Source organism: Phocoena sinus, chromosome X (genome assembly GCF_008692025.1).
Source record: "Phocoena sinus isolate mPhoSin1 chromosome X, mPhoSin1.pri, whole genome shotgun sequence".
Lineage (NCBI taxonomy): Eukaryota > Metazoa > Chordata > Mammalia > Artiodactyla > Phocoenidae > Phocoena > Phocoena sinus.
In genome coordinates, this window is record NC_045784.1 from 108,877,361 (window position 1) to 108,896,684 (window position 19,324).

General features: G+C 39.5%; 1 protein-coding gene across 1 annotated transcript; it reads right to left on the reverse strand.

The window, feature by feature from the left end:
- Positions 1-12,607: 12,607 nt before the first annotated feature.
- On the reverse strand, positions 12,608-13,741 carry ACTRT1 (actin related protein T1). The gene is given in 1 exon segment (XM_032620839.1): positions 12,608-13,741. A coding segment is annotated over 1 exon segment (1,134 nt).
- Between the last annotated feature and the right edge of the window lie 5,583 nt (positions 13,742-19,324).

The following is a 19,324-nucleotide window of genomic DNA, read 5'->3' on the forward strand; positions in this document are numbered from 1 at the left end:
CTGCTGCCGCCACCAAGAAGCCTGTGTGCGAGCACAGGTCACTATCTACACGCCACTCCCGGGGAGCCTGTGCAGACCGCCACTGTCAGGGTCCCAAGATCCAGGGAAAACTCCCCCAAGAGAACGCACAGCGCACCTCAGGCTGGTGCAATGTCACGCAGACCTCTGCCGCCGCAGGCTCGCCCCGCCCTCCGTGGCCCTCCCTACCCCCGGCCTGAGTGAGCTAGAGCCCCCGAATCAGCGGCTCCTTTAACCCCGTCCTGTCTGAGCAAAGAACAGACGCCCTCCAGCGACCTACACACAGAGGCGGGGCCAAATCCATAGCTGAGCCCCTGGGAGCTGTGAGAACAAAGAAGAGAAAGGGAAATCTCTCCCAGCAGCCTCAGGAGCAGCAGATTGAAGCTCCACAATCAATGTGATGTACCCTGCATCTGTAGAATACATAAATAGACAACAAATCATCCCAAATTAAGGAGGTGGACTTTGAGAGCAAGATTTATGATTTTTGCCCCTTTTCCTCTTTTTGTGAGTGTGCATATGTATGCTTCTGTGTGAGATTTTGTTTGTATAGCTTTGCTTCCACCATTTGTCCCAATGATCTATCAGTCCGTTTTTTTTCTCTTCATAATAATTTTTTTCTTTTAATAACTTTATTATATTTTATCTTACTTTATCTTCTTTCTTTTTTTCCCTCCTTCCCTCCTTCCTTCCTTCCTCCCTCTCTCCCATGCTCCTTTCCTTCTTTCTTTCTTTCTTTCTTTCTTTCTACTTCTACCAATTGTTTCCTTCTACTTTTCCTACCTTTCCTTCCGAGCCGTGTGGATGAAAGGCTCTTGGTGCTGCAGCCAGGAGTTAGTGCTGTGCCTCTGAGGTGGGAGGGCCAACTTCAGGACAGTGGTCCAAAAGAGACTTCCCAGCTCTACATAATATAAAACGGCAAAAATCTCCCAGAGATCTCCATCTCAACACCAGCACCCAGCTTCACTCAACAACCAGCAAGCTACAGTGCTGGACATCCTATGGCAAACAACGAGCAAGTCAGGAAAACAACCCCAACCATTAGCAGAGAGGATGCCCAAAATCATAATAAGCCCACATACACCCCAAAACGCACAACCAGACATGGACCTGCCCACCAGAAAGACAAGATCCAGCCTCATCCACGAGAACACAGACACTAGTCCCCTCCACGAGGAAGCCTACACAACCCACTGAACCAACCTTAGCCACTGGGGGCAGACACCGAAAACAACAGGAACTACGAACCTGCAGCCTGCAAAAAAGAGACCCCAAACACAGTAAGATAAGCAAAATGAGAAGAGAGAAAAACACACAGCAGATGAAGGGGCAAGATAAAAACCCACCAGAACTAACAAATGAAGAGGAAATAGGCAGTCTACCTGAAAAAGAATTCAGAATAATGATAGTAAAGATGATCCAAAATCTTGGAAATAGAATAGACAAAATGCAAGAAACATTTAACAAGGACCTAGAAGAACTAAAGATGAAACAAACAATGATGAACAAGACAATAAATGAAATTAAAAATACCCCCGATGCAGGGGACACATGTTCGTGCCCTGGTCCGGGAAGATCCCACATGCTGCGGAGCCGCTGGGCCCGTGAACCATGGCCGCTGAGCGTGCGTGTCTGGAGCCTGTGCTCCTCAACAGGAGAGGCCACAACAGTGAGAGGCCCACGTACTGGGAAAAAACAAACAAACAAACAAAAATAAGACCCATATATTTGCTGTCTACAAGAGACCCACTTCAAACATAGAGACACATACAGACTGAAAGTAAGGGGATGGAAAAAGATATTTCATGCAAATGGAAACCAGAAGAAAGCTGGAGTAGCAATTCTCATATCAGACAAAATAGACTTTAAAATAAAGACTATTAGAAGATACAAAGAAGGACACTACATAATGATCAAGGGATCAATCCGAGAAGAAAATATAACAATTGTAAATATTTATGCACCCAACATAGGAACACCTCAATACATAAGGCAAATACTAACAGCCATAAAAGGGGAAATCGACAGTACACATTCATAGTAGGGGACTTTAACACCCCACTTTCACCAATGGACAGATCATCCAAAATGAAAGTAAATAAGGAAACACAAGCTTTAAATGATACATTAAAAAAGATGGACTTAATTGATATTTATAGAACATTCCATCCAAAAACAACATAATACACAATTTTCTCTAGTGCTCATGGAACATTCTCCAGAATAGATCATATTTTGGGTCACAAATCAAGCCTTGGTAAATTTAAGAAAATTGAAATTGTATCAAGTATCTTTTCCGACCACAACGCTATGCGAAGAAATATCAATTACAGGAAAAAATCTGTAAAAAATACAAACACATGGAGGCTAAACAATACACTACTTAATAATGAAGTGATCACTGAAGAAATCAAAAGGGAAATCAAAAAACACCTAGAAACAAATGACAATGGAGGTACGACGACCCAAAACCTATGAGATGCAGCAAAAGCAGTTCAAAGAGGGAAGTTTATAGCAATACAATCCTACCTTAAGAAACAGGAAACATCTCGAATAAACAACCTAACCTTGCACCTAAAGCAATTCGAGAAAGAAGAAAAAAAAAAAAAACCCCAAAGAGAGCAGAATGAAAGAAATCATAAAGATCAGAGCAGAAATAAATGAAAAAAAAAATTGAAGGAAATGACAGCCAAGAATAAAAAAACTAAAAGGTGGGTCTTTGAGAAGATAAACAAAATTGATAAACCATTAGCCAGACTCATCAAGAAAAAAAGGGAGACGACTCAAATCAATAGAATTAGAAATGAAAAAGGAGAAGTAACAAATGACACTTTCTCAAGCACCTCCCACTAAGTACTCTCCCAGTCAGTAAGAGCTAGAGCCTGCCAGTAACAGAACCAATGTTGAGCCACCAGTATGACATCATCCCTTAAGGAGTCCAACAATCCACTTGATTACTAATTATTTTGAGTTCCACCCACCCGAGAAAATACAACATTTCATGGTGGCTGAGACTGACATGCATTCTGGAACTAGGTTTGCTTTTCTTACCAATAGTGTCTCATCTAGTACTACCATTTGAGGACACAGATATTAAGTGGTAACTAGCATGAGATTCTGTACAATATAACCATAGACCAAGGAAACCTTACAGAAAAGGAGATGCGATGGTGAGTACATATCCTTGTGATACACTAGTCATATTGGGTTGGCCAAAACGTTCGTTCGCTTTTTTCTGTAAGATGCCTTTAGTAGCGCTTAGCTGTCTTTAACTTCATTTGAGACAATTTTGTTAGATTATATTGTGACAGCTGTTATATCAGCATGCATTTAAAAAAATTATCAAAATCGATGGATTTTTGTACAGCCATTTTAATATTGAAGATGGAAGAAAAAAAGCAATATTTTGGCACGTTATGCTTTATTATTTCAAAAAAGGTAAAACCACAACTGAAACGCAAAAAAAAGATTTGTGCAATGTATGAAAAAGTTGCTGTGATTGATCAAATGTGTCAAAAGTGGTTTGTGAAGTTTCATGCTGGAGATTTCTCGCTGGACTACGCTGCACGGATGGGTAGACCAGTTGAAGTTGGTAGTGATCAAATCGAGACATTAACTGAGAACAATCAACATTATACGATGTGGGAGCTGGCCGACATACTCAAAATATCCAAATCAAGCCTTGAAAATCATGTGCACCAGCTTGGTTATGTTAATTGCTTTGATATTTGGGTTCCACATAAGTCAAGCGAAAAAAACCTTCTTGACTGTATTTCTGCGTGTGATTCTCTGCCAAAACGTAATGAAAAAGTTTCATTTTTAAAACAAATTGTGGGAACTTCCCTGGTGGCGGAGTGGTTAAGAGTCCACCTGCCAATTCAGGGGACACAGGTTCGAGCCCTGGTCCGGGAATATCCCACAGCCACAGAGCAACTAAGCCCGTGCGCCACAACTACTGAGCCCATGCACCACAACTACAGAAGCTCGCGCGCCTAGACCCCATGCTTCACAAAAAGAGAAGCCACCACAGTGAGAAGCCTGCACACCACAACGAAGAGTAGCTCCCGCTCACCACAACAAGAGAAAGCCCATGCTCAGCAATGAAGAACCAATGCAGCCAAAAAATAAATAATTTAAAAAAATCGTGATGGGTGATGAAAAGTCGATACTGTAGAATAATGTGGAATAGAAGAGATCATGGGGCAAGCGAAATGAACCACCACCAACCACACCGAAGGCCGGTCTTCATCCAAAGAAGGTGATGTTGTGTATATGGTGGGATTGGAAGGGAGTTCTCTATTATGAGCTCCTTCAGAAAACCAAACGATTAATTCCAACAAGTCCTACTCCCAATTAGACCAACTGAAAGCAGCACTCGATGAAAAGCATCCAGAATTAGTCAACAGAAAATGCATAATCTTCCATCAGGATAAAGCAAGACCACGTTTCTTTGATGACCAGGCAAAAACTGTTACAGCTTAGCTGGGAAGTTCTGATTCATCTGCCGTATTCACCAGACATTGCACCTTCGGATTTCCACTGATTTCAGTCTTTACAAAATTCTCTTAATGGAAAAAATTTCAATTCCCTGGAAGACTGTAAAAGGAACCTCGAACAGTTCTCTGCTCAAAAAGATAAAAAGGTTTGGGAAGATGGAATTATGAAGTTGCCTGAAAAATGGCAGAAGGTAGTGGAACAAAAGGGTGAATACGTTGTTCAATAAAGTTCTTGGCGAAAATGAAAAATGTTGTCTTTTATTTTTACCTGAAAACCTAAGGCACATTTTGGCGAACCCAATATTACATACCATACCATGTAGAAGCAACCACCTTAATGGAGCATCAGAAAAACCTCTAGATGGCACAAATGAATTGCTGGTATGAAGATAATATCTAGTTAGGACAGGGCACTATCCTTTAGTCATCTTAATCCAATGGCCATTTTATAGGGCTATATTACTAAGAGCTAGACCACTTAGTCCAGGGACCAAGGAGTGAAAGTAGGAGTGACCCCACTCATAAATATTCCCAGTAACTCACTTGGGGAATTTGAGCTTTCTGCAACATATATACCTTATTGTGTCTAGAGATCTTGGTCCCCAGAATGGGGACACTTACACTAGGGTACAAATTAAGAAGGACATTAAACTTAAATCTATGGCTTCTGCAAGGTCACTTTGGAGTTCTAGTGCCAGATGGGCAAATACGAAAGTTATTATGCTGGCAAGGGTAAACGGCCTTGATCATTATGAGTAGGTAGGGCTGCTGCTACAAAAATGTTTAACACTCAGGTCTTTTTGTAAACTCACATACCATGTTTTTTTTCTCTAAATGAGCAAGAAACAGCAACTATGACCTGATAAGTACTGAGAGTCTGAGTCAAATCACCAAGCAAGTAAGGTAGACCAACAGAAACGCTAGCAAGAAGGGAAGGGAAAAACTAAATTGGGGGTGGAGGAGAGAGATGATGAACATCAATTATGGCCCTGCAACCAACTGAAGTGCTGAGTGCTACAGTTTGTACTATGAGTCCGCTTTTTGAAAATTTTCCCGGAAATGACCAACCTATACATCCTGGAGATGTGCCTGGATGGAGTAAAGTTATTTTGAGAAATAAATGGTTCTGAGTGGTACGAGGAGTGAAACGTAGTGGATGCAATTGGTACCCATAGAATTTCCCTTTATTGGGTAATGTGTCCCTCCCCCATCCTCTGTGAGCATTGGTTGATAACAACTCATATTTCCTACAAACAAGAAATGGGGTACATGGAAATTATTTGTACCAGAGACAGCCCCACAGGGTCCTGCTCGGTTTCACTAGTACCTATGGTACAATGCTAAATTAAATTGGACATATCAGGAATCCTTGATTTTTTCATGTTTTAACAAAAATATTTTAATGTTTCATAAGTTTGCAACATGTTTGATGTAGGCTTGTGGATAATATTAATAACTTTATGGTAATACCTCTTTGGTTTTAGATAATTTTTATCATGAATGAAGTTTATTACACTCAAATGCTCTAATGTTGCCATCTATTGAAATGTGAATTACATCCGTATGTTTACAAATGGTATAACAAACTTGCATTTCAGGAGTAAACCAAAACTGAACTTGAAAAATTCACCTTTTCATACACTGAAGAATTTGGTATGTTCATATTTTGCTAATGAAATTTGCATCTATGTTTATGAGTGTAATATGAATTTTTCTTTAATATATGGCCTATGATTGGTTATTATTTAAAAGTTATATTGCATTCATATAATGGGTTAGCATTTGTTCTTTATTCAATACTATTAAATAATTTGCATAAAAAATGAAAATTTGAAATTGTGAATAAATGACAGAAAGTAACCTAGACAAATATCTACACACAATACTTTATGTCATAATTTTTAAATAATTTTGTAATTTTTACACTAGGTAGGAATTTCTATTTTTATGATATAGTTTAGATAAATTTATATTTGTGGGATTAAGTGTAAAGTTATTTGTAATATTGAAACTGAGCAGGACCCTGTGGGGCCCTTTTGGGCACAAAAGCCTTTCTGTGTCCCTTATTTTTCATTTGTAGGGAATAGGCTTCCTTCATCCTCCTTGAACTTCCCTGAGTTCCAAAGTGAAGATTCAAGCTGTTGCTAGTCAGGGAAGGGAGGGAATGCAGAAACCAACGAGAAGCAGTGAAGAGAAATTAGGGCATATTTACAATAGCCAGGACATGGAAGCAACCTAAGTGTCCATCGACAGATGAATGGATAAAGAAGATGTGGCACATATATACAATGGAATACTACTTGCCATAAAAAGAAATGAAATTGAGTTACTTGTAGTGAGGTGGATAGACCTAGAATCTGTCATACAGAGTGAAGTAAGAAAAACAAATACCATATGCTAACAGATATATAAGGAATCTAAAAAAAATAGTTCTGAAGAACCTAGGGGGAAGACAGGAATAAAGATGCAGATGTAGAGAATGGACTTAAGGACACAGGGAGGGGGAAGGGTAAGCTGGGACGAAGTGAGAGAGTGGCATGGACATATATCCACTACCAAATGTAAAATAGCTAGTGGGAAGCAGCCGCATAGCACAGGGAGATTAGCTTGGTGTTTTGTGACTAACTAGAGGAGTGGGATAGAGAGAGTGGGAGGGAGATGCAAGAGGGAGGGCATATGGGGATATAAGTATACATATAGCCGATTCACTCTGTTATACAGCAGAAACTAACACAACTTTGTAAAGCAATTATACTCCAATAGAGATGTTAAAAAATAAATTAAAAAAAGAGAGAGAGACAATAGTGCAGGCTTGGGGCAAGGTCCTGGTTCCTCCTCAAGGGATATACATAACACTATCTTTGAGTTTTTCTGCAAGAACTAAGGCCTCCACCCAGATGAAGGATGGTAACTTCATGCTGAGCACAAGATACCTGGAACATCACCCTGTTACTTCACCATCAATCAAAGGTCAAACCCCCTGCAGTCTTCACCCCAAATGTTGCCTCATCAGCATTTACAAATAATTTTTATTCTTCATAATTTTAAACTTGTTTATTGTTAATTTCAATTAATAATCCCATAGGGATGTCTATTTATTTTGACCTTATAAAGAATCAAGTCCTTGTTCATTCTCTTTATTTCATCCTTGTTTTATATCTCAATAATTTCTGATTTCCTATATTTTAAATTTACTGTTCTAAATTTTTGGGTTTATTCTATTTGCTTTTGAAACTGAGCAGGACCCTGTGGGGTTCTCCTGGGCATAAAAGGCTTTCTGTGTCCCCTGTTTCTTATTTGTAGGAAATGGTTTCTTTCAGCCTCCTTGACCTTCCCTGAGTTCCAAAGGGCAGATTCAAACAGTTGTTAATCAGGGAAGGGAGGAAATGCAGAAATAATGGAGGAACAATCAAAAAACAATAGTGCAGCCTTGGGGAAGGGTCCTGGCTCTTCCTCAAGAAATATAAATAACAATATTTTTGAGCTCTTCTACACAACTAAGGCCCCCACCCAGGTGGAGGATGGCAACTTCAGGCTAAGCACAAGATTCCTGGAGCACCACCCTGCTACCTCCCCACCAACCAATTAGACAAAAGTCACACACCCTGCAGCCGTCACCCCAAATTCGGCCTATAAAAACTTTTCCCCCAAAACCATCAAGGAGTTCAGGGTTTTTTACCATGAGCCACCCATTCTCCTTGTTTGGCCCTGCAATAAACCTTTCTCTGCTCCAAATTCTGACGTTTCAGTTTATTTGGCTTCACCATGCATCAGTTTATTTGGCCTCATTAGTTGTGGCGCACGGGTGCACAGTCACTTAATCCCAAATGACCTTAGTTTGGCAACACTTTTTCTAACTTCAAAACTGGATATTTAGCTCTCTGATATTCAACTTTCTTTTTTACTTATATAAGCATTTAACATTTCTTAGTAATTCCAGCATTAGCAGCATTCCATCTCTTAGTATCTAATATTTTATCATTCACCTTATAATTACCTTATAATTTTATTATTTCTTCTTTTATTACAATATTTTCTTTGACACATTGGTATTTTAGAAATGCCTTTTAATCTTTCCAGTTGCAGTTGTTATTTATGTTTTTGGTTATATTTTTACAGATTTATAGAAGGAGTTCCTTCAGTTTCTATATCTATATATATATATTCTAAATGCAATTAATATTTCTTTCTCAGAAATGCAAGTATATTCAGAATTTTAGCTGCAACCTGTTTCTATGATTTATGTCCTTTTGTACTACAGAATTTTCATTTTTTATTATGTTGATATTGATACTATGAATTTGTACAGTCAGTATTTTTAAATTTACCTCTGAGCTCACCATTATTTAATGTTCATTATTTCTTAGTACACCATATGTATCTTTTTCTGTGATTATTTATTTTTATATTTTATTTTTGGCTGTGTTGGGCCTTCGTTGCTGCCCATGGGCTTTCTCTAGTTGCGGTGAGTGGGGGCTGCTCTTCGTTGTGGTGTGGGGGCTTCTCATTGTGGTGGCTTCTCTTGTTTTGGAGCACAGGCTCTAGGCACGTGGGATTCAGTAGTTGTGGCACGTGGGCTCAGTAGTTGTGGCTTGCAGGCTCTAGAGTGCAGGCTCAGTAGTTGTGGTGCACAGCTTAGTTGCTCTGTGGCATGTGGGATCTTCCCAGACCAGGGCTCAAACCCTTGTCCCCTGCATTGGCAGGCAGATTCTTTTTTTTTAATTAATTATTTTTGGCTGTGTTGGGTCTTCATTGCTGCACGTGGGCTTTTTCTAGTTGCAGCGAGTGGGGGCTACTTTTCATTGTGGTGCATGTGCTTCTCGTTGCAGTGGCTTCTCTTGTTGCAAGGCATGGGCTCGTGGCACATGGGCTCAGTAGTTGTGGCTCACAGGCTCTGGAGCGCAGGCTCAGTAGTTATGGTGCATGGGCTTAGTTGCTCCGCAGCATGTGGGATCTTCCCGGACCAGGGCTTGAACCCATGTCCTCTCCATTGGCAGGCTGATTCTTAACCACTGTGCCACCAGGGAAGTCCTGGCATGCAGATTCTTAGCCACTGAGCCACCAGGGAAGTCCCATTGGGATTATTTTTATATGCCCTCAAATAATCATATAAAATTTCCTTTACTGATGGACTATGGAGAGTAAACACATTCAGTTATTTTCAGAAAGTATTTTTACCATCTTTCTTGGAATGGTTTTCCTGGGTATATAATTCTAGTTTGACAGTGTATTTTCCTAGCTCTTTGAAGGTATAATTCTACTGTCTTCTGGTTCCGTTGTGGTTTTGCTAAGTTATCTGTAAGCAGAAGTATGATATTCAACCAGATATCTCAAATAAATATAAAAATAAAATACCTGATTTATAGTGATTTTTATTGAATATTAGATAATTTTCATTTTCATGGCTGTGTTGTAAAACAAGCTATCAATATGACACCCTGAATATGTAGTTGGAAAGATATATGGAAAATAGAATTCCTTGGTTTTTTTTAGACAAATGGTTTCATTTCATTCAGAATGACTTTTTTTAAGTATAGTTCTTTCTTTCTGATTTGCTCCCACTCCCACTCTTCTTTCCACCAGTACTACATTCTATTCCATTCTTCTCCACCAACCTGTGTAACCCAGAAACTGATTCCCTCTAAAACCAAGCTCCTCTGCAGAGTTCCTGATTAACTTCTCTACCCAAAACGTTATTCCCTTACTTGTCCGTACCTGCCCTGCTCAAGATAGAGGAGTATTAAGGAAAAGGGGGGATTGAAACAAATCAGGACCCTGTGTGCCCTCCCAGGTACAAATCCTTTCTGTGTCCCCCCGACTTCTATTGTTTGTAGGGAAAAGGCTTTAGCCTCTTAGACCTTCCCTGAGTTTCAAAGGGCAGATTCAAGCAGTTGATAATTAGGGAAGGGAGGGAATGGGGAAACAAAGGAGCAGTCAGGAAACAATAGTGCAGCCTTGGGGCAGGGTCCTGGTTCCTCCTCAAAGGATATGCATAGCAGTATCTTTGAGTTCTTCTGTAAGAACTAAGGCCCGCAGCCAGGTGGAGGATGACAACTTTGGCTGAGCACAAGATTCCTGGAACATCACCCTGCTACCTCACCACCAATCAATCAGAAGAAAGTCAAACACCCTCAAGCGCTTACATTAAATTCTGCCTATAAAAGCTTCTCCCCAGGGCTTCCCTGGTGGCGCAGTGGCTGAGAGTCCGCCTGCCGATGCAGGGGACGCGAGTTCGTGCCCCGGTCTGGGGAGATCCCACATGCCGCGGAGTGGCTGGGCCTGTGAGCCATGGCCGCTGAGCCTGCGCGTCCGGAGCCTGTGCTCCGCAACGGGAGAGGCCACAACAGTGAGAGACCCGCGTACTGCAAAAAAAAAAAAAAAAAAAAAAAAAAAAGCTTCTCCCCAAAAGCCATCAGGGAGTTCGGCTTTTGTGAGCACGAGCCACCAGTTCTCCTAGCTTGGCCCTGAAATAAACCTTTCTCTGCTCCAAACTCTGATGTTTCAGTTTGCTTGGCCTCACTGCCTCAGGCACATGAACTGGTGTTCCACAACAACCCCCATGGTATGTAACCTTCTGTACTTTTTTCCAAGTGCTTATAATCATGTAAAAAAGCATATTCATTTATATATGTACATACAAATGTGCATAGACATACATATATGTGGGAAAGTGCCACTGTTTTGTTTACCATAAAATAGATTGTACTACAAAGACTTCTCTAAATTTTCCATTTCTATCTTGATAATATTTTGGGAAAATAAAACTAGGCTAATGAAGAAAAAATGCATAATTTATTCAACAATTTCTTCATTGATGATGATTACATATTTTCAGTCTTTTTCCTCTAACAAAATGAGGCTATAAATATCCTTGAAAGTCAAACAAAACAAACAAAAAATATAATAAGAATGACCCAGCAATTCCACTCCTGGGTATATATCTGAAAAAACCAAAACACTAATCCAAAAAGATACATGCACTCCAATGTTCATAGCAGCATTATTTACAATTGCTAAGATACGGAAGCAAACTAAGTGTCCATCAACAGATGAATGGATGAAGAAGATGTGGTATATATATACAGTGAGATACTACTCAGCCATAAAAAAGAACAAAATTTTTCCATTTGCAGCAAACTGGTGAATATAACAAAAGAGAAGCAGATTAACAGATATAGAGAACTAGTGGTTTACCAGTGGGGAGAGGGAATGAGGAAGGGGCAAGGTAGGGGTAAGGGAACAAGAGGTACGAACTATTAGGTGTAGAATAAACTACAAGGATATTTTGTACAATGTGAAGAATTTAGCCAATATTTTATAATAACTATAAATGGAGTATAAACTTTAAAAATTGTGAATCACTATATTGTACATCTGTAACATATAATACTGCAAAGCAACGATACTTCAGTTAAAAAAATAGAGATGTTGATTCTTAATACTCCAACTGGGAATAGGGGCCCTCAGCTTAGAGATCCTTAAATAAATAGCGGTTTCTCTCCTCATCTCTCTCCACGTCTCTCCTCTTTGACAAGGAAGGACAACAGCTCTATCTTATTTAGCTGCCTATCACTAGAGAGCCCTATTGTGCTAATTAAGAACCAGTTGACTGAAAGAGTCAGTTGAGCCCTAAGAGCTGGGTAGCATTCCTTCTTCAACTTAATTCTCCTCCCTCCCCACATTTTCCCTGGTAATTCTGTCTCTCCTTCACACTAGATCTATCAAAAATATCTAAGACACTTGATTAAAATGAAGATTCTAGGGACCTACTGAATCAAGCTTCTAGGCATGAGGCTCAAGTACCTGTTTTTACCACAAACCCTGCAAGTGGACACAGCTGTAACACATAACCCAAGGATTTATCAGGAGAAAACAACTGAATAGGTCCCTGAGACAGGAAGGGTGGACTAGAATCACTTAAAAAGATTCACTACCTGGATGAAAAATTACTCTGATGCTACCAAAAATGAACTGAAACCCAAAATGCCATATCACTTTTACTGAATATATGCTGAAGCCCAAGGGAAAATGTCACTTTCCACCAGTGCTCCTATGATCTGACAATTCAAGCTGTCCCCTGTGCTCTGAATGCTTTAAAAGCATCTTCTCTAGAAAACATATGTCCCAAGCTCCATGAAATCCTCAGAAGTTATCCACATCTGCCTGAAACTGCTCAGAGAGGTCACAATGGGTGCACCTATCCATTCAGAGAAACATACATCAGGAGAAGCAGTGATCTTGATGGGAGTTCCTCTGAAGGCCAGCTGTTCCAGTTCTTTCATAAGTCTTTTCTCAAGCCCAGGGAAGAGAGTGGTGCCCCCAGACAGCACAATTTCTTCAAAAAGATTTTTCTGGATGTTGGTGTCACACTTCATAATGCTGCTGGAGACCATTTTTGATAGTCCTGGGTTGTGGACACCCAGCCAGTCAGGTGCAAAAAGAATCTCAGGTACCTGCTACAGCTGATCCCCAAGGTGGATGACATTTACATCTGGTAGTTTGTATTTTCTCAGGACCTCCTCTGGCTTCTTATGGAGTTTGTTCTCTGGCTCTAAGGCCACATAGCACAGCGTCTCTTTTATGTCATCCACTAAGGCCTTGCTGAGTATGCAAGGGTAATTACACCCACTAGCCAGGAGGAGTCGGGTGAGGTGCTCTGTGATGTCTCTCTCTGCCACATAGAGTTTGGTGATGGCATGAGGAAGGGAGTAACTCTCAAAAATGGGGACAGTGTAAGTGAGCCCATTACCACTGTCCACCACTAAGCCCATGACAGAGGCAGAGGTATACAGTGCTACAACCACGTGGTTGGACAGGTAGAAGGCAGGCACACTGAAGGTCTCAAACATCACTTCTGCTGTCTTCTCTCGAGTCTCCCTTGGCTTCAAGGAGGGCTCAGTCATGAGCACAGGTTGTCGACAGGGTTTTACTCCCAGCTCCCACTCGAAAAGATACTTCCAGAGTTTTTACATGTCATTCCATCTTGTTACCCGTCCATGTTCAATGGGATAGTGCAAATGCAAGGCTCCATACTTGAACAGGGCCTTTCCCCCCACAGTGTAATTTTTCTGACTGGCTTCTGGTAAAGCCATGTTGAATTTAGGATGCCCCATGACAGAACTGATGACATGATGGGGCCCAGTCTCTCCAGACATGCCTACTTTGCAGAGCCCTGATCCATTGGCAAAAATTACAGCTGGAGTATCTAATGCATATGGGTTAAACATGTCTGCAGCATGCTCTTCTGACCTTCGCCAAAATAAGGAAAGAACATGGCCACTTTGTGAGATAATAGGTACCTCTGGAAGTTTATCAGCCACAGGATTCCAAAGTTCTTAGGTTGTCACTGAAGCAGAGCTAGCAGGCTGTCCCCTAACCCCATCCTCAACCCATGAATACTGTCCCTTTTCAAGCAGCACAGGGCCTGCTGAGGCAATTTCAGTGATGACTGCTCACTATGTAATAAAGTAGCCAAGGCAACAACTGTTCTCAGAGAGCATCAGAGGATGTTTAAGGGGTGGGGTCTCTGAGCCACCAGTACTCCTAGCTTGGTGATACTTGAAACAGAGGAAGGCAAACCATACATCTGAACAGCTTTTGATAAGTCTGTGAACATGAAGCAAAGGCCTAGGCTTAGAATCTAATGAAGCGGCCCAGCTGTGAGGTTGTCCCAGAAAGCTGACTTCTATACTCAGCTGAGCTGCTGTTTGTGGGATGACAATTATACCCTTTCCTTTGCTAAGGGAAGGAACTAATCACCAGACACAGGTTCAGATTGGAGTAAAGATGCCAACAATCCACTTCCAGAGGTGGTCAGAACACCCTTTCTTTTATTCCCCCTTATATTTGTTTTGTTTTAAAACAGATTTATTAAGATAAATTTCATATACAATACATTCACCCATTTATGTAGTACATTTCCATGAATTTCAATATATTTAACTATGTACAAACATTACAAAAGTCAAGTTTAGAATATTTTCTTTACTTCAAAAAGAAACCCTGTACCTTTTAGCTATCACCCTCTTTGGGCCATCCTCATGAGCCCTAAACTCCACTAATAATATTTTTGTTGTCTCTATAGACTTATCTCTTCTGCATTTTTCACTTAAATAGAATTATATATGTGACCTTTCATGTCTGGCTTCATTCATTTAGCACACTTTATTCAAAGTTCTTCCATTTGAATATAATTTTTTTAACCTATTCTACACCATAACATTTTTCACAGTATTTATAATCCTTATTTATTCCTGTAAGGTTGGTAGTAGTATCCCCTTTACTTTTTTGAACTTTTAACAGAACTGTTTTTTGGTTTCATTGATTTCTCTATTGTTTTTCTATTCTCTATTTCAATAATTCCTGCATTTTTTATCACTTTATTACTTTTTTAAAAAATTTATTTATTTATTTTTGGCTGTGTTGGCTCTTTGTTGCTGTGCACGGGCTTTCTCTAGTTGCGGTAAGTGGGGGCTACTTTTGTTGTGGTGCACGGGCTTCTTGCTGCAGAGGCTTCTCTTGTTGTGGAGCACGGGCTCTAGGCATGCGGGTAGTAGTTGTGGCACGTAAGCTCAGTAGTTGTGGCTCACGGGCTCTAGAGCACAGCCTCAGTGGTTGTGGCTCATGGGCTTAGTTGCTCTGAGGCATGTGGGATCTTCCAGGACCAGGGCTTGAATCCGTCTCCCCTGTATTGGCAGGAGGATTCTTATCCACTGTGCCACCAAAGAAGCCCCCCTTTTATTCCTTTTGCTTGCTTCAGTTTGCTTTTCTTTTTCCAGTGTGTTAAGTTTGAAGGTTAGACTATAGATGTAAAATTTTTCTTCTTTTTTTAAAATACAGACTGAGATGATTCATTTTATTTGTCAACTTGGCTAAGCTATTGTGCTCAGTTGTTTGGTCAAACACTAGTCTAGACGTTACCATGAAAGTATTGTGTTTATGTGATTAACATTTAAAATCAGTTGGCTTAAATAACAGAGATTAACATCCATAAGGTGTGTGAGCCCCATCCAACCAAATGAAGGCCTTCAAAGCAAAACTGAAATTTCTGGGAGAAGCAGGAATTCTGCCTCCATACTGTAACATAGAAAACCTGCCTGAATTTCTAGCATGCTGGTCAGCCGTATAAATTTCAAACTCAAGACTGTAACATTATTATGCTTAATGTGTCACCTTGACTTGGCTAAGAGATGCCCAGATATCTTGTAGAACATTATTTCTGAGTGTGTCCATAAGGGTGTTTCTAGTAGAGATTAGCATTTGAATTGGTAGATTGAGTAAAGAAGTTCAGCCTCACCAATGCAAATGGGAATTATTCAAACTTTTGAAGGCCCTGAACAGAACCAAAAGACAGAGGAAGGACAAATTTGCTCTTGGTGTCTCCGGGATACCCCTCTGTGGACATCGGACATGGGTACTCCTGGGTCATGGGTCTTCAGACTTGGACCAGGACTTTCACCATTGACTCCCCTGGTTCTCAGGTATTCAGGTTTGTACTGGAACTATATCACCAGCTTTCCTGGGCCTCCAGGTTACAGCTAGCAGTTGATGGGACTTCTCAGTATACAAAACGGCATGAGTAAATATCTTTTTATCTATCATCTATTCTATTCTATTCTATTAGTTTTGTTTTTCTGGAAAACCCTGACGAACACAAACATCAACTCTTCTTTTTTTTAGCTTTTTTGAGGTATACTTAATATACATTTGCTCTGGTGATCAGTGATCATTGATCTTTGATATTACTATTGTAATTGTTTTGGGGCACCACAAATCGTGCCCTTATAAGAAGGCAAAATTAGTAAATGTATATGTTTTGACTGCTCTGTTGACCAGCTGTTCACTGATCTCTTTCCTGGAGCCTCCGTATTCTCTGCAACACAACAATATTGAAATTAGGTCAATTAATAACCGTACAATGACCTCTAAGTGTTGAAGTGAATGGAAGAGTCACACAACTCTCACTTTAAATCAAAAGCTAGAAATGATGAAGCTCAGTGATGAAAGCATGGCAAAAGCTGAGACAGGTTGAAAGTTAGGCCACAGCCATGTTTTGAGTGCAAAGGAAAAATTCTTGAAGGAAATAAAAAGTGCTGCTCCAGTGAATACACAAATGATAGGAAGGCAAAATAGCCTTATTGCTGACATGAAGAAAGTTATAGTGGTCACGAGAGAAGATCAAACCAGCCACAACATTCCCTTAAGCCAAAGCCCAATCCACAGTAAGGTCTTAATTCTCTTCAATTCTATGAAGGCTGAGAGAGGTGAGGACACTCTAGAAGAAAAGTTTGATGCTAGCAGAGGTTGGTTCATGAGATTTAAGGAAAGAGGCCATCTCCATAACAACAAAGTAGAAGGTAAAGCAGCAAGTTCTGATTTAGAAGCTGCATCAAGTTATCTAGAACATCTAGCTAAGATAATGAAGGTGGCTACACTAAACAACCGGTTTTCAATGGAAATGAAACAGCCTTCTATTGGAAGATGCCAGCGAGGACTTTCACAGTGAGAGAGAAGTCAGTGCTGGCTTTAACTCTTAAAAAGACAAGCTGATTCCCTTGTTAGGGGCTAATAAGTTGAAGCCAAAGCTCATTTACCATTTAGAAAATTCTAAGGCCCTTAAGAATTATGCTAAATCTTCTCTGCCTGTGCTCTATGAAACAACAAAGTCTGGATGACAGCACATCTGTCTACAACATGGTTTACTGAATATTTTAAGCCAACCATTGAGATCTACTGCTCAGAAGAAAAAATTCCTTTAAAAGTATTACTGCTCATGGATCACCCAAGAGCTCTGATGAAGATGTACAACAAGATTAATGTTGTTTTCATGCCTGCTAACATAACACCCATTCTGCAGGTCATAGTTGAAGGAGTTATTTTGACTTTCAAGTCTTATTATTTAAGAAATACATTTTGTAAGGCTATAGCTGCAATAGGTAGTGATTCCTCTGATGGATCTGGACAAAGTACATTGAAAACCTTCTGGAAAAGATTCACCATTCTAGGTACCATTAAGAGGATTATGTGATTCATAGGAAGGGGTCAAAATATTAACATTCACAGGAGTTTGGAAGAATTTGATTCCAACCCTCATGGATGACTGTGAGTGGTTCAAGACTTCAATGGAGGATGTAACTGCAAATGTGGTAGAAAAAGGAAAGATAATGGAATTACAATTGGAGACTGAAGAGATGACTTAATTGCTCTAACCTCATGATAAAACTTTAACAGACAAGGAGATGCTTCTCATGGATAAGCAAAGAAAGTGGTTTCTTGATATATGGAATCTATTCCTGCGGAAAATGCTGTGAAGATTGTTGAAATGACAACAGAAGATTTAGAATGTTGCATTAACAGTGATAAAGCAGCAGCAGGGTTTGAGAGAATTGACTCAAATTTTAAAAGAAATTCTCTGTGAATAAATTGCTATCAAACAGCATTGCATGCTACAGAGAAATTTTTCATGAAAGGAAGAGTCAAATAATGTGGCTAACTTCATTATTGCATTATATTGAGAAATTGTCATCACAGCCCTTAATCAAACACTACACTAATTAGCAGCCATGATCACCTAGGCAAGAACCTTCACCAGCAAAAAGATCATAACTTGCTGAAGGCTCAGGTGATGGTGAGCATTTTTTTGCAATAAAGAATTTTTCAATTATGGTATATGTATTTTTTTTAGACATAATGCTATTGCACACTTAGTAGACTACAGTATAGTGAAAACAAAACTTATATGCACTGGGGAATGAAAAATTTTGTGTGATATTTGCTTTATTGTGGTGGTATGGAACTGAACCTGCAAAATCTCCAAGGTATGTCCATATAATTTATTTATGTATTTATTTTTATCTTTTAATTTTATTGAAGTATAGTTGTTTTCCAATATCATATTAGCTTCAGGTGTACAGCACAGTGATTCAGTTATATATATATATGTCTATAAATATATATTTTTTCTTTTTCAGATTCTTTTCCCTTACAGGTTATTACAAAATGTTGAATATAGTTCCCTGTGCTATGCAGTAGATCCTTGTTGGTTATCTATTTTATATATAGTGATGTGTATATGTTAATCCCAACCTCCTAATTTACCCCTCCCCCACCTTTGGTAACCATAGCCTGTTTTCTATATCTGTGGATCTATTTCTGTTTTGAAAATAAATTCAGTTATATATTTTCAGATTCCACAGAAAAGAAATATCATATGATATTTGTCTTTCTCTGTCTGGTTTACTTCACTTAGTATGATAATATCTAGGTCCATCCATGTTGCTGTAAATGGCATTATTTCATTCTTTTTTATGGCTCAGTAATATTCCATTGGATATACATAATATACCACATGTTCTTTATCCATTCCTCTGTCAACGGACATTTAGGTTGCTTCCATGTCTATTGTAAATACTGCTACAATGAACATTGGGGTGGATATATATTTTAGAATTAGAGTTTTCTCCAGAGATTATCATACTAAGTGAAGTAAGTCAGACAGAGAAAGACAAATAACATGTGATATCGCTTATATGTGGAATCTAAAAAAAAAATACAAATGAACATATTTACAAAACAGAAACACTCACAGACTTAGAGAATGAATTTATGGTTATCAGGGGGAAAAGGGCGGGGGGATATATTGGGAATTTGGGATTGGCAATGTACACACTACTATATTTAAAATAGATTACCAACAAGGACCTACTGTACAGCACAGGGAACTCAGCTCAATATTCTGTAATAACCTAAATGGGAAAAGAAATTCAAAAAGAATGGATACTTTTATGGGTATGACGGAATTACTTTGCTAA